Here is a 16,062-nt window from a genome sequence, read left to right as displayed (position 1 = left end):
TATAAAAAAATTAACAACATGTTAACCGAGAATATTAAACAAGTTAATCAAAATGAAATAATACTTTTCGATTCAAAGTAATAAACAGAAATTGAATCATTCATGTTCTCAGCCTGACCTATGAGAGCAAACTTTAATATTTTAAGACTACCTGTAATGTACACACTGTACAAAACGAATTACACTGACCTTAACTGGCGCCCCAGTTTCCTGAACAGAAAGACAATTGGTAGAAGGCTCAGTGATGGAGGTGTTGATAATACGCATGCTCTATAATATTGTAGATATTTCCTCAATCCACTTGTAAAAGCCTAGTAAAATATAAGTATAACTTGTTCAATTTGTTTTGCAGGTTCAGTCTTGTGTACTAACACTGGTATATTACAAAGTTCAACTTTTACTGTGCTCTGAAAACTAGTATCAGAGTAATATATTTCTACAGTTGTAAATTGTAGGACCTGACATTTCATGAGCAGTTTTGCCTCCAAATCCTAAGCATTGCAACTGAACATAACATCCCAAGCCTGATGTCTGACAATGGGAAATATGTGCAAATTTTTCTATCAAACTCAATAAAACGTTTCAAAATGTTTCGAAAGAAAAGGACAATGGAGAACAACAAACCTGCGTATACAGAAAACTGACAAACACTGACCAAATACTTAACTACACCAGCAACCATCCCAACACACAAACGAAGCTGTATCAGAACACTATTCCAACGAGCCACCACCCACTGCAGCACAGACAAACTTCGGAAAACAGAGAACTACCTATACGTATTCAAGAAGAACGGATACTCAAATAATACAGTGACAGATTCCTCAAGAACAAACCACGACAAGCAGACCAAACACAGCCAAAAATCCTAACCACCTTACCATACATCAAAGAAGTTTCAGAAATGATAGCCAGACCACTAAGACCCCTCAGAATCCTAGTAGTACACAAACCCACCAACACTCTCAAACAAAAACTAACAAACTTTACAGACCCAGTGCAACCCATGGACAAAACCAACGTCATCTACAAAATTCCATACAAGGACTGCCACAAACACTACATAGGACAAACAGGAAGAAAGTTAGCCACTAGGATACACGAACACCAGTTAGCCACAAAAAGACACAACCCTCTCTCCCTTGTAGTCCTACACACGGATGAAAAAAAACACCATTTCGACTGGGACAACATATCTATCCTGGGACAGGCTAAACAAAGACATGCCAGAAAATTCCTAGAAGCCTGGCACTCCAACCACAACGCCATAAACAAACGCACAGATCCACATGCCATCTATCAACCACTCAGAAAATGAACAGGAAATGACATCATCACAAACCCCAGGAACCCCATCCAGGAGAAAGATAGAAATAGAAAGCAGGAGACAACAGCTTCGCTTCACTTGGAGGTCGCCACTGATGATGTTACCTAGCCAGGTAATGAAACGTCTGGATATCAAACCTACAGCTCAACGAGCAAACCTACACCCTAAATTTCAAAATGTATTTTACGCCTTTCCCTATTGAACAAACATGGGTCTTGATATTAAAAATTGCAAAGGCTATTCTGATACATAGAATTTTTAAGCATCATGCATGAAGAACATAACTTATTTTTAACTAGGTAATTAAATGTTCTGCCAAAAAGCAGATTAATAAGCATGTGAACTTTACCGTGGAGTTCAGGTGTTGGTTAAAGCAACAACAAAGTAGTGCTTTACTATTGTGATCAAATTTCCTAATAATCAAAGTTATGATATTAAACTAATTTGTTGCAGAGCCTTATAAAAAAGAATCCAATTACAAAACTGACTAAAACCTGGAAAACAAGGCCTTTATTGTATGTAGAGTCAAGAATTGGCTGAAGCGAGAAGTGACTGAGCCGGGTGTAGTACGTTCCATTTTCAGCCAATTCAGAGAGGAGGTTATACATACTCTCAGGGGATGTTCCAGAGACATACACTCCTTGTTTAACTACAAATGCCTGGAGAGACTGAAGAGACAGAAAATAAAAAGCAAATTACTTAAATATTGGTTGAAACACAGTTGAATCAGTTTTCCACAATTTCTGATTAAATTACTGCATAGTTATTACACTGCTGTTTTGTGACCAAACACCAGTAACATTTAAAACAATTCCAGTTGTTTGATGACTTTGGCACTTTCAGTATTTTTAAAAGAGTTCAATTATTTTAATACAGCAAGAGATAATAAGTACTTTGTGTGCACTGTGATTAGTGCTAGCATCATGCAAATGTCTCAAGTTTTCCTACATTTAACTCATTAGAACTATCATAAAAAGATGAGCTTTCACCCCTTTCAAGATATTCTCAACCTTGTTAAATAGAATAATGCTGTAACCTTTGGATTTAGAGATCTAGGATGATCAATAATTCCTTATTTGTATAATTCAGAACATCAAATGTGCAAATGATAGTTCCATTTGCGTGTGTGTATATAGGTGTCTGTATATATGTATATGAGAGTCTGTTTGCTTGTTTTGGAAAACAGACCAAAAGTTATAGTCATATCTAATGGGAACTTCAAAAGAACCATATTTTTTGAGAATGGTGAGGATGCTGAATCCACTGCTGTATGGAGTGGTTGCAGTTAGGAACATATATGCAGTTAAGAGCAATCTGGATAAATAAGTCGAAGCAAGAAATGGGGGATGAATGTGACATTACAGTGATATGGAGGAGGGTTTTGGGGAGGCTGAAGTGAAATATGATCATCTGCAGAGACTAGGTGCTATGAAATTCAATGTGAAGGTTAAAAACTAGAACCTTATTCTATTTATTTAGATTTATTACTATCCAACTGAAAAACTAGTTTACAAATGTTGTAGTACAATATAAAAGCCTCAAAATGTAAAAATCAAATGTCATGCTCATTAACTACAATTACAATACAAATCCTCTACCTGATTCAGAGAAAAAGTCATTGATGCTACACCAATGAGGACATTCAGGACATCTTTAACTAACTCAGATTCTTTTTGAAGTATAGCTGGTGTTGGCTGCAGCAGCGTACCCCCAATGAGCTGTAGCTCACTTTTATGTAATTGGTAGAACCTGTCAAAAGCTTCTCGACCTGCTTCAGTAAGATATGGCTCCTCTTTTTTACCTGGAGGACTAAAACAAAAATACATCTTTACTATAAATTAAATCACCTTAATCAAATTGCTTCAGGGATTAAAGATAAGTTAAAAATATTTTTCAATGGAAAGATAAAATTCATGTGTACAGCTTACTGTGAATGAAGTAAACGTTTTGCTTTTTCTTCTAAATTTGCAGGTTGGAGTGCAGGTTTTACATTATAAAAATAAAACTAACTTTTGCATTCTATACCATTAATCACTTACACGATTAAATGTTATTCAATAAAAGGTCTGATACATACAGTTACATGTAAAAATGAATGGAAAAACTGCATTTCCAGCTTTAGGACAAAGAAGTGACCATTATGCCTAAGAGAGCTCTTAATGTCAGTAACTTCATGCAAAGATAAAATGAATACAATGCTCCAGTAAGAGAAGAAAATATCTACACTTTTATGGCCTATTACAGAATAGCTTTGGGTGAGGTCAGATAGAGGTTGTCTGCTCCCTCCCTCACCATTGAAGACTATTGCATTGTATGTGGAGTTGAGGGAACAATGTACATTAAAATAAAAACCTTGCATTTAAAGCAATTCCTTTATCTGGTTAAAAATTAGAATCAAATAATTAACCAGCAGAAATTATTTGAATAATTTGAAATACATTTAAGATATACACTTCAGATGGAAACTACAGCTAAGTTACCATAAGTCAAAGTATGAGGGGTCCACTCATAAATTTAATATGTTAACTGGAGTTTCAAGTCGGCAAGGAAGCCCCATGTAACCAATTTTGCCTTTAAAAGCATCATATCAAAACATGGAAATGGTGATACAGCAAATGTGAAAAAATTCTATATCTTTCAGTTCGTTGACATCTTACAATTGCCTGACCTGGTACATTAAAAAGCACTGAAAAATGTTCATATATTTTGTTCACTTTTCTGATCGACACCTCAAAAATGCCAGTGGTATTCTAGGCAATTTTGTTAACTTCGTACTGGACAAGTAGGATCTTTAAAATCACAAAGTAACATGCATTCTTAGACTTACCTATCACAAAAAGTGCCAACTTTTTTGGCCATCCATTTCTGGCCAGCCATAGCAGAAACACATTCCTGCTTCACTTTCTACAATTACACATTTCATCTTTTAAATACTGGGAGTGAATGAACAGAAGAGTCTGATTTTACTTGCGAGCTCTTGGTCTTTGCTCATTCAGGACATGGTCAAGAGTATTCTGCAGTTGTGCTGCAGGCTTGCCGGTGATTTCACACTTTTGAGTGGCTTAATGCCATAAGTGTGGTTGGTGTAATCATTATGAAGTGTGCACAACTTCAGGCTAACCAGTTACCAGCACAGTCGTGCAACTTAACACAGGCATCCTTTTATTGGATTTCCTATTCTGCCAGCAGGAATGAGTGACAATTTCACCAAAACGGGAGTTTTTGAATTATCCAATTGTGACTTATCAAGATTTTACTGTATTTGAACAGTAGATTATCTCAGACATATAAACTCACAAATTACAAATGGCCTGAATTAATGGTTTTCACATGAAATGATTGTGTCAAGTGAGTTCAGTAACTTAAATGTCCAACCATTCTGAAAAATGGGCCCGTTTTGTGTTAATGTGAAGATGTATAACCATCAAACAGTATTAGAGGCTTTAATTCCTGGTTTGAGACAGTCTCAAGGCTCTGTGCAAAGTAAATATCAACATAAAGGCAACTTATTATAGAAACGGGGAGAAACTCAGAAGCACTTCAGTGCAAAAGTATCTGCATGTCCTTATGCATGAATCATAGAAAACTATGAAACAGGCACAGCAGGTAATAAGGAAGACAAGTGGAATTCTGTCATTTATTAAAGCATAAAAGAAGAGAAGAGTCACGTCATCTTGAGATAGCACCTCGATTATTGCTTAGAATTTTGGTCCCCTTGAGGAGAGATGTAATTGCACTGAGGCAGTTCAGAGGAGATTCACTAGATTGATTCTAGAGCTGAGGTGTTTGTCTTATGAAGAGAGATTGAGCAGTTTAGATCTAAACTCAAAGGGCTGAATTGCCTACTTCTGTTCCTAGTTCTTAGGTTACATTATAATTTAAAAGCCTTTGAAAAAGCATTTAATGTATAACATAAATCAATTACTATCCAACTGAGTGCCTTGCTGCACTTCTCTGCTTCTGTGTGATTATCTTACTTCTGAACAATTCTACTATTATTTTAACTTTAACATTTATGACTGAGCTTTTATTGAGTACTCAGACAAAAGTAGTGGTCATCATAAGAGTCTCCAGTTCATTGCTGAATGATAACGGTGAATCCTACAACACACTATCTCACTCTTGGTAGGCAAAACCTTGCACGTCTCAGTTCAAACTAGACTTAATCTCCTTATGGAGTCTACATTTTTGGTTGACTACTGAGAAAGTTGGAAGTGATTTGGCATAATTGAGCACTATTTTTTATCTTAGCAAGCAGAAAAATATCGTTAAACATATAGGGGAGCATCTGTGTATGGGTCAGTAGCCTGAATTGTACTTATAAATGAATAATTTCAATCAAATCACAAAAAACTCCCTCTATGTTGTGAGCAGGAAATTGTAAGATGTCTCTTTGTTGTTAAAGATATTTATTATTAATTGTAGGATGATCAAAAATAGTAACAGCTAACATTAAAAATCCATTTTCTACTTACCAGCCAATTAGTTCCCAACATCTATACTTGCTAGGTTCATAAGTCAGCACTGCACTCCATATATCAATGTCCGGAGATGTACTGGGTTCTGACTGGGAATCTGGAGTAAGGTTGGATGCTGACTGAAACCCTTCATCTTCTGACTGGTCAATGCTTTGTGGAACCTGTGCACATACAGATTTTAATCTTCATCTCACAATATAAATATTAATAGATTAGAAAAATTGTTGTTTATAATAATACTTTATGCATCAAGACAAAATTCAGCTCTCCCACAAACGTAATCCCAAAGACCACAAACTGAAAATTTATTTCTTTTGAAGATCTCATTGAAATATTACACTGAAATAATTATTATTTAAATAAGGTTATAAATATAAAAATATTTATTTTTCCTCATCTGCCAACCCTTCTTATTCTTCTTCACTATGGCCAGCACAGTCTGTTCACTATCCTTCCTCTCTATTTCTGTGTCTTTCTTTCTCCCACTTCCAGGATTTTCTTTGTATTTTCTCTTTCACTGAAGCTGCCTTGTTTTTTTCCCCCCTCTCTCATTTCAAATAAATATTTTTTTAAAAAGACCATTAAATAATTTGTACTTAATGATTACATTAAATTCCCTACAGTATGGAAACAGGCCCTTTGGCCCAACAAGTCCACACTGACTCTTCAAAGAGTAACCCACCCAGACCCATTCCCTACACTTACCCCAGACTAATGCACCCAACACTATAGGCAATTTAGTATGGCCAATTCACCTGACCCACACACCTTTGGCTTGTGGGAGGAAACTGGAGTACCCGGAGGAAACCCACGCAGACACGGCAGAACGTGCAAACTCCACACAGTCACCAGAGGCTGGAATCAAACCCGGGTCCTTGGTGCTGTGAGGCAGCAGTGCTTACCCCCAACAATTAATAGAAAAATTCGAATTTGGCACAAGACACACCTGATAATTCACTGATTAACAAATCATCAATATGGAGAACGACTTTGTCAAGTATTGACAAGTTAGTGATATCAGTAGGCAATATCAGTAAAAGATACATAATGTATGAAACTGAACCAATCAACTCATTAAAATTCATGCATTTAATTTGCACAATGAATATAGAACAAGGAACATTACACCGCAGTACAGGCCCTCAATGTTGCACTTAAAGTTGGCAAGTCTACTACTGTTGCAGGCAGTGCTTTCCACACCCTTACTACACTGAGTACAGAAACTACCTCCTATATCTATTACCCCTCAATTTAAAGCTATGTCCCCTCATGCTTGCCCTCACTATCTGAGAAAAAAATCTCTCACTGTCCACTCTATCTAACCTTCTGAATATCTTATATGTCTCAATTAGGTCAACTCTCAATCTTCTTCTCTCTAACAAAAACAGCTTCAAGTACCTCAGCCTTCCCTCCATACCAAATAACATCCTAGTAAATCTCCTCTGCACCCTTTTCAAAGCTTCCACATCCTTCCTACAATGCAATGACCAGAACTGTATGCAATACTCCAGGTGCTGCCACAACAGAGTTTTGTACAGCTGCAGCATGACCTCGTGGCTCCAAAACTCAATCCCTCCACCTTTTAAAGCTAACACACCATATGTCTATTAACCTGGGTGGCAACTTTCAGAGATCTATGTACATGGACACAGATCTCTCTGATCATCTACATTACCAAGAATCTTACCTTTAACTCAGCATTCTTTATTCTGTTGCTCCTTCCAGAGTGAATCACCTCACACTTTTCCGCATTAAACTCCATTTGCCATCTCTCAGCCCAGCTCTGCAGCTTATCTATGCCCCTCTGTAACCTGCAACATCCTTCAGCACTATCCACAACTCACCGACCTTAGAGTCATCCACAAATTTCTAACCCATCCTCGTATGCCCTCATCTAGGTCATTTATAAAAACGACAAACAGCAGTGGCCCTAAAACAGTTCTTCGCGGCACACCACTAGTAACTGAACTACAGGATGAACATTTCCCATCAACCACTATCTTTCAGCTAGCCAATTTTTGATCCAAACTGCTAAATCACCCTCAATCTCATGCTGGGGAACTTTATCAAATGCATTACTGAAATCCATATCCACCACATTAACCACTTTACCCTCATCCGTCTGTTTCATCACCATCTCAAAGAACTCATTAAAGGTTTGTGAGCATGACTTACACTTCACAAAACATTGTTGCCTATCCCTAATCAATTTATTGCTCTCTAGGTGATGATCAATCCTATCTCTTATAACCTTTTCCAACACTTTACCCACAATTGAAGTAAGGCTCACTGGCCTATAATTACCAGGGTTCTCTCTACTCCCTTTCTTGAACAAGGGAACATTTGCTATCCTCCAGTCTTCTGGCTCGATTCCTGTAGACAATGATGTCAGAAATATCAAAGCCAAAGGCTCTGCAACCTCTTCCTTGGCTTTCCAGAGAATCCTATCCAGCCCAGTGGATTATCTGTTTTCACACTTTCCAGAATTGCTAACACCTCCTCTTTGTGAACCTCAAACCCATCTAGTCTAGTAGCCTGTTTTAGTAATCTCCTCGACAACATTGTCTTTTTCCTGTGTGAACACTGACGAAAAATTTTCATTTAGCACCTCCTCTATCTCCTTGGACTCCATGCACAGCTTCCCACTACTATCCTTGATTGGCCCTCATCTTTCTCTAGTCATTCTTTTAATCCTTTAGAAAGATTTAAGGTTTTCCATGATCCTATCTTCCAACAACTTCTCATGTTCCTTCCTGGATCTTCTTGGCTCTCTCTTTAGGTCTTTCCTGGCTAACTTGGAACTCTCAACACCCTGAGCCTTTACGTCTCATGCTAACACAAGTCACCTTCTTCTTCATGACAAGAGATTCAGCTTCTTTAATAAACCACGGCAGTAGCTGTTCCTCAAAGAAGCTCCACATTTCAATTGTGCCCATATTTCAATTGTGCTAGTTAATCTTTCTCCCTTGCTAGATACCTCACAGATATATACAAAAATTCAATTCAATTATTTAATTACATTATCAAATTTTTTGCCTCTACCTTCACCTAGTTTCCTATTCTATTTGAATGTCATATGTCCACCCATATTCAGGACCCAATCTTTATCAACCTCAAACCCTGTCTTTAACGGTTATCAAATCCGATTTATTTACTTCAGTGGGAGCTACCAATTTATTTACTTTGTTATAAATACAATGCATATACTGACACAGAAATTTTGTTTTATCTTTCTGTTACCTTTGTACTGTCTACTCTTCACTGGTGTATTCTTAGATTTTAGACCTGACTCTTTTCTGACCCTCATTTCCCCTATAACTATTTTCCTCTCTTGACTTGTTTCTAGACCTTGAAACAAGTCTTTTCACATTTGATCCCTTGCCATCATTTCATTTAAAATCCTCTTTGCTTCCCTAGTTATGCAGTTCTCAAGAAGACAAACTGCAGCACAGCTCAGGTGTTCAGAGTCCCAATAGTAGAGCACTGACTTTCAGTAGTCCACAAACCAGATTCCACTTCTCTCACACCAATCTTTGAGCCATATAACTGCAGATTGAGAGGAGCAGAAGAGGTTGAGTAACAAACTGAGAACTTCAAAACATAGCTGACTCCTCACCAACTATTTTAAATTAAATAAAATTAAAAATCTCTGAAGAACAGGCCATCACTTCACATCAAATTTCACTTGGTTCAGGTGATAATCCAAAGATTATAACCTTTGAGGTTCTCCTTTCTAATTCAGTGCCTAGTTCCTAGGCAGAAATAGGAAACTATGTTGACTAATTGAGGTATACAAAATGCTAAAAAGAAGATCAACAAAGTCTCTGGAGTGGGGGAGTCCAAAATTAGAGGGCATAGATTTAAGGTGAGAGAGAAAAGATTTGAAAGGGACCTAAGGGGCAACTTTTTCACACAGTGGGTGCTGCCTGTATGGAATGAGCTGCCAGAGATGGTGATGGAGGCTGGTACAATTAGAAATGGGTATGTGAATAGGAAGGGTTTACAGAGATATAGTCCAGATGCTGGCAAAGGGGACTAGATTTATTTAGGATATCTGGTCAGCATGGCTGAGTTGGACCAAAGCGTCTGTGTCAGTGCTGCACATCTCTATGATTCAACGTGTAGACAGAATGTTTCCTCATGTGCAGTAATCTAAACTGAGAGCTCATAGTTTTATTAGATTTATTATTAGAGTCCCTACAGTGTGGCAACAGGCCCTTCACTACAGGCAATTTAGATGGCCAATTCACCTGACCTGCACATCTGTGGATTGTGAGAGGAAACCCATGCAGACACAGGGAGAATGTCTGTGTGGAGTGTGCACAGTCGCCTGAGGCAGGAATCGAACCCAGGTGTCTGGCGCTGTGAAGCAGCAGTGTTAACCACTGAGCAACCATGCCGCCCCGAATAGAATAAAAGGCAGCAGATTGAAAACAGAGATGGGGACAAATTACTTCTCTCAAAAGGGTCATGAATCTATTAAATTCACTGCCCCAGAATGCTGTGGATGCTTGGACATGGAATGAATTTAAAGGAGGAGATTGAGAGATTTTTAATTAATGATAGGTTGAAAGGTTATGGAGAGCAGACAGGAAAATGGAGTTAAGGCCAAAATGCAATTAGCCATCATTGGATTAAATGGCAGAGCAGGTGAGAGGGGCCGAATTGTCTATTCTTGCTCCTAATTGTTCTGTTGGGACCTACATTGACAAAGATCACTGGATCCTCCTACTGCGACTGCATGTTCATTATTACTTTGTATATTTGGAAAAATGAGAAACCTGTTGGCAGTAACTGCTGAATGTAAAGAGGAATGCAACTAAAACCAAAATACTATCTTGTGATGTCAGCAGTACATAAAGGAAAGAGTTGGTAAAGGAACCATTTGGTCATAGGTCCGCTTATGTAGACTGGATCATCCTTTTCCAGTTTGAAGTCCACTCTTGCTACATTTCCAATTTGGTGTGAACAGATGAATAAAACTAAAAAGTCTTAACAGGTATAACATTCTACCACACAACCTGGCTTTTTTTTTCAATGCACTTTTATGACTTTTGTATGAGTCACATTAAAAATTAAACCATTTCGAAGATTACTTGCTCAGAAATACAGGGCAACCTCGATTATACAAACGAAATGGGCGGGCACTATTTCATTCGGATAATCGATTATTTGGTTAATTGATTAACTGCCTTTCTGCTGGGGCTCGGAGTTTTTAAAAGTCTGCTCCTCGTTCAAGAGACAAAAAGTTTGCGCCCCCCCCCGCCCCGGCTCTGTGCAACATTGCCCCAAACCCATCCAACAACCCCCCCCACCTTTCCCCGACATCACCACCAACCACCCCCTGCACCATCTCCGGGGCAGCTGGACTGGACACCAATGACAAGACTGCTGCTGCTCCCTTTGTGGGGTATGCATCCAAATAGCGTGCACACACACTCAGCCCCACACACAATCTTTTACTGCAACTTTGTGACAGGTTCCACCTCTGTCATGTATAGGACAATGTTGGAGAGATTATTTGAGGAAGGGGGTTTTAGGGTATATGCCTGTGTAGAACTCTAAGGAATTTGTGGGGAGAGAGGGCAGTCAGTCAGTCATTTGGGGACATGCCTATTTAATCACTGTAAACAAAAGACGCGATCACTGTTGGAAACATGTGTTCGATGTAATGTTTCTATTGGGACCTCCAGATCTCCTTCGGATAATATGATTTTTGGATAATTGGTAATCAGATAATCGAGATTCCTTTGTATATTGAGTAAGTTGCCATGACTGATGTTCGGATGGCTTCAAACTTTAATTTTTAATCTTAGAAAGGCAATAGACTATTTGAGTTACACTCCAGATTGCATCAAGATTTCCTGTGCTTCTTTTAACTTGTTTACACAGGATTTCATATTCAAGTATATGTGAAATGAAATTTGTAGGTAATGTAGAAATAACTTGATAGTAGCAAGTTGGGTGCACAAATCAGCCTAATTCCAGGAATAACTTCTGAATTATGCTCACACAGGAACCTTCATCCTATATTTCAAATGTTATATTTGCTCTTTCACTTACCCGAATTTTAAGCCCAGTGATATCTATGTTATCTGGCACAGCAGGCAAATCCAACTTAATTTCCATTTCACAAGTACGACTACGTACAAGTGCACCAAATAGCGATACTCGTGTTTCTTTCTCATATTTGTCCCCAGCTAAGTAATTATGGGAAAATAATCCAATGCCAGGTAATCCAGTGCCAGGTTTTGCATCCATTAATTGAAGAGTACGTTGTACATTATCGTGAAATTGAAAGTCCTCATTGGAACTGAAGGATAACAGCCCTGATTCAAACAGGCTAACATCATAATGATCATAGCCCTGAAGTTTTACATTTCTTCCAACATTTTTATTGTTCAAGAAATAATCCCTTTTCTGTGGCTGAAGTTGATATGGTCCAGTTCCTGCAAGCTCAATCAGTAGTTCCAGGACAGAATTCAGATCAGGTTGTGACATGCATACTGATTTTTCTAATTGATCTGTAAGGTCTTCTAAGCGATCAGCTTCCATGCCCAAGCCAGCCACCCTCAAATTGAAGGACAGCATCAAGATTTTGTTTCTCACAGGCAGTTTACTGATATCAGACTGATATTTTGGAGAGGCTTCTTCTCGGAAAAGATTTATAAATAATGTATTGTAAACAACCCTTTTTAATTTTTCTTTGAATTGTCTTCGGTTGAGTCTTCTTTTGCCCAAGTAACATTTCCATGACAGGCCTGTCATCTGGGCTTCACAGAGGTCTCCAAATAATTGCGTAATGCTTGCAGTTGTTGTTTCAGAAATAGTAGACATGTTAAGGCTAAACAACTTTGGTCCTTAGGTTCAGCAATTCTTTATCCATTGAGTCTAGGGGAAAAAGGAGAAATTCTTAAACACAAAACAAACACATTAACTGCATGACATCAATGCATTCAGGTACAATTGTTTTAACAACTGATAAAGCATTTTCTTGTTTCTATTTACTTACCATATTCCAACATGGGCGGCAAATATAATGATGATATATAGTATTAATTTTGATTTCTAATTCAAGATGGAAGCTCAGGACCAATTGTAAAGTCTTAAAATGTGTTTTCTCCAACCACTCTACTGCAGCAATTACAAACAAACAAAAACTATATAATTGTACTAACACAAATAATAGGGTGTCAGAAGTCATAATCAAACTTTACACAGCTCTACCTGAATCACACCTTAATACCCAGTCCAGTTGTGATGGCCAATATACAAGTCACTAGTTCACACACTGGAAACATTCAAATTACAGAATCATGTTCAGAATTGGATGAAAGACTTGAAAAGCAAAAACATTTTAGTTAGCTCACTTAGCTGAATGACAGATTTATAATGCAGAGTGACACCAACAACGTGGGTTCAATTCCACACCAGCTGGGGACACTGTGAAAGTCCTGATTTTTCACCTTCAACCCTCACCTGATGTGTGGTGACTGTCAGGTTAATTCATTACCAGTCAAATCTCTCCAAAGAGAGAGCAGCACTATGGTAACTCAATGTTATGCATTCATAGCATTGAAAATAAGCACACTGTAATATCTTCAGTTCAAAAATCTACTGTCCAAAATCATTAATTGCCAGTAATTTTTGAGCTGGGCAAACAACTCATTCTAATGCATTACTTTGGAGGAAATATACTGATCCAAATGCTGGCTGTTGCAAAGTATTTTTTTCTTATGCTTATCACTTTTATGTTCCAGGTCAATATTTATTTCAATGCCATTTTCTTCTTCACAAACCTTAATTAGGCATTATGCAGGCACCTATAATCCTACAAATTCCAACATTCAGAACCAACTTGATTTTTCAGACTGGTGAAACAAGTTAACAGAACACAAGTTTCCTCCTCTGGTCGTACAAAGAACATGGTTCCTGACATGCAGTCCAAGAGACTTCAATACTAACTCCAAGAACAGCTGTGCTGGTCACATTCCAATATACTTGTAAAAACATATGAGCAATTTTTGCATATGTGATAGTGGCAGAGATGGTGATGGCAGTGGTGGAGTTGGAGATTTCCCACATGTTCACATTGTTATCTAGATGTCTGTTCTTTCTGATGGCAATGATCTTATCCACATTTCTTCTCCTTAATGTTCTAACAAAGAGGAATTTCCTTGGACAAAATGATAGATAGCTATCATTTGCCCTGGTCGTAACAAAAAATGTGAGAGATGGAGTCATAGAGATGAACATGAAGAAAAAACTTTGTATTCCAATCAAGAATCAGCACAACATACAAATTCCGCAAATGCAGGTTACTTAAATTATGTACACCAATTTCCCAATAAGAACACCATTCAGTATTACTACCAGTAAAATCACAATTTCAGAAGTATTTCATTTTAGGGTTCATCATTCCCAAGAATAAAATATATAGCCAACACAAATGAGAAACAGAAAGGTAGAAAACAGAGAAAAGAGGAGTGAGCCATTCAGCTTTCCACCATTCAATATGACCATGGCTGATCATCCGACTCAGTACCTTGCTCCCCCTTTCTCCTTCTACCCCTTGATCCCTTTAGCCCTAATAACTATATCAACACCTTCTTGAAAACATTCAACATTTTAGCCTCAAACTGCTTTCTGTGTGAGAGTTCTACATGTTCACCACTCTCTGGGCCAACAAATTTCCCATCTCAGTCCTAAATGGCCTACCCATATCCTGAGACTGTGTCGCTTGGTTTTGAACTCCCCAGTCACTAGGAACATCCTTCATACATTTGTCCTATTTAGTCCTGGTAGAGTTTTACAGGTTTTAACATCCCTGCTCATTCTCCTAAACTTGAGTGAAAATACTTCTAACCCACAAGTCTCTCTTCATACATCAGTCCTGCAGTCCTAGAAATCAGTTTAGTAAATTGAAACAAAGAACTGCAAACAGAGATCTGAAACAAAAATAGAAATTGCGTGCAAAACTCAGCAGGTCTGGCAGCATTTTAAAGAGCTACCAAACTCAAAACATTAACTCTTTTTTCACACGGACACAGTCAGGTAAACCTGCATTGCAGTCCCTCCATTAGAATATCCTTCCTCAGATGAGGGGGGCAAAATTGCAAACCATACTCCACGTGTGGTCCTACCGTCCCTGTGCAATTGCATCAAGGCATCTCTGCTCCTGGTAAAAGCTTGTATTGCAGTTTGCAACCCCTCAGCTCCTTATTAAGGTTATGGATTACATTACATATCAACAAAGTGCTGACAGCACTGTCCTGTGCACATCTGCCTTGCCATAGGGAGAATATATACCTGCGCACAGTACTCGTAAAGGACACATTACAGGAGTAAGGCTAGACACGGCATCACTCCATACATTACGAAGCAGTTGGTTCTGATAAAGAGTCGAAGTGTTTAACTCTGCTGTCTCTCCCCGCAGATGCTGCTAGAGTCTCGCCAGCAATCTGTGAGCTTGTAACCGACGGTGGGATCCGGCGTGGAAGGAGGCCAAAAGCACGAGCAGAAAACGCTGGAAGCGTTCAGCAGGTCAGGCAGCCTTCTGCCTCTGGAGAGTGACGGGAGTTTCAGTGTGGATTCACGGATAGACCCCTCTCCCTCACACCTATCCAGGGAGCAGGGCCATTGTATAAAACGCCATCCCGGGAGCACGACACCCTCCAACCGCCAAACGTCAGGCGCGCGACCCGCTCCGTAACCGCCAAACATCAGGCGCGCGACCCGCCCCCTCAACCACCACTGTCCCCGCCTCCTTCGCGCCCGCAACCAATCGAGCAACACTACCCTTGGCGCGCTGTCTTACTATTTGGATGCTGGCTCAAGACCCCGCTTTCCATTGGCTGTACCTGCTGCCAATCAGATATCACTTCCGCTAGGGGCACACGGTTGACCTGCGGAAGTGTTGAACCCTGTGATCATCAGGAGAAGGTTGGACATTGTCATTGTCAATTCTCTCTCGATAATGTACTGTGTATGAGTAATGTGTCTTATGTGTTACAATTGGAAAGTGGCAACTAACGATGCACCATGTTCAATGAAGTTGGGTTGTATTTCTTTGAAATGTTTTGTAGCTACTCTGAGAAGTTTTTGTCTGAAGTACACTGTACTTATAGAAAAAAGTGAAGATAAGTCTGAGACAGGAAGGATGGAAATTCCTCCGAGAAAAAGTCATGTTAGATTCGAAATGTGCACTCAGTTTTTCTCTCCACAACTGCTAGCCATGAGATGGAGGTGCTGGTATTG

General features: G+C 38.8%; 1 protein-coding gene across 2 annotated transcripts in view; it reads right to left on the bottom strand.

Annotated features, from left to right (window-relative positions):
• LOC132826729 (gamma-tubulin complex component 6-like) overlaps positions 1–15,507 on the bottom strand; it is a 55,835-nt gene extending 40,328 nt beyond the window's left edge. Inside the window, exons 1-6 of one of the 2 annotated variants that reach the window (XM_060842849.1) lie at positions 15,115–15,507; positions 11,869–12,696; positions 5,803–5,966; positions 2,926–3,136; positions 1,822–1,995; positions 190–311 (exon numbers count right to left, since the gene is read on the bottom strand). In XM_060842849.1, coding sequence (XP_060698832.1) covers positions 190–311; positions 1,822–1,995; positions 2,926–3,136; positions 5,803–5,966; positions 11,869–12,642 — 1,445 coding nt within the window. In that variant the 5' untranslated portion in view covers positions 12,643–12,696; positions 15,115–15,507. The remainder of the gene's footprint in view (positions 1–189; positions 312–1,821; positions 1,996–2,925; positions 3,137–5,802; positions 5,967–11,868; positions 12,697–15,114) is intronic. The other variant, XM_060842850.1, reaches the window with a different exon arrangement.
• Positions 15,508–16,062: the final 555 nt, after the last annotated feature.

The sequence above is a fragment of the Hemiscyllium ocellatum genome, chromosome 23 (genome assembly GCF_020745735.1).
Source record: "Hemiscyllium ocellatum isolate sHemOce1 chromosome 23, sHemOce1.pat.X.cur, whole genome shotgun sequence".
Lineage (NCBI taxonomy): Eukaryota > Metazoa > Chordata > Chondrichthyes > Orectolobiformes > Hemiscylliidae > Hemiscyllium > Hemiscyllium ocellatum.
Note: the sequence above shows the minus strand (reverse complement) of the source record. Positions and strands in the feature narration are given on the sequence as shown.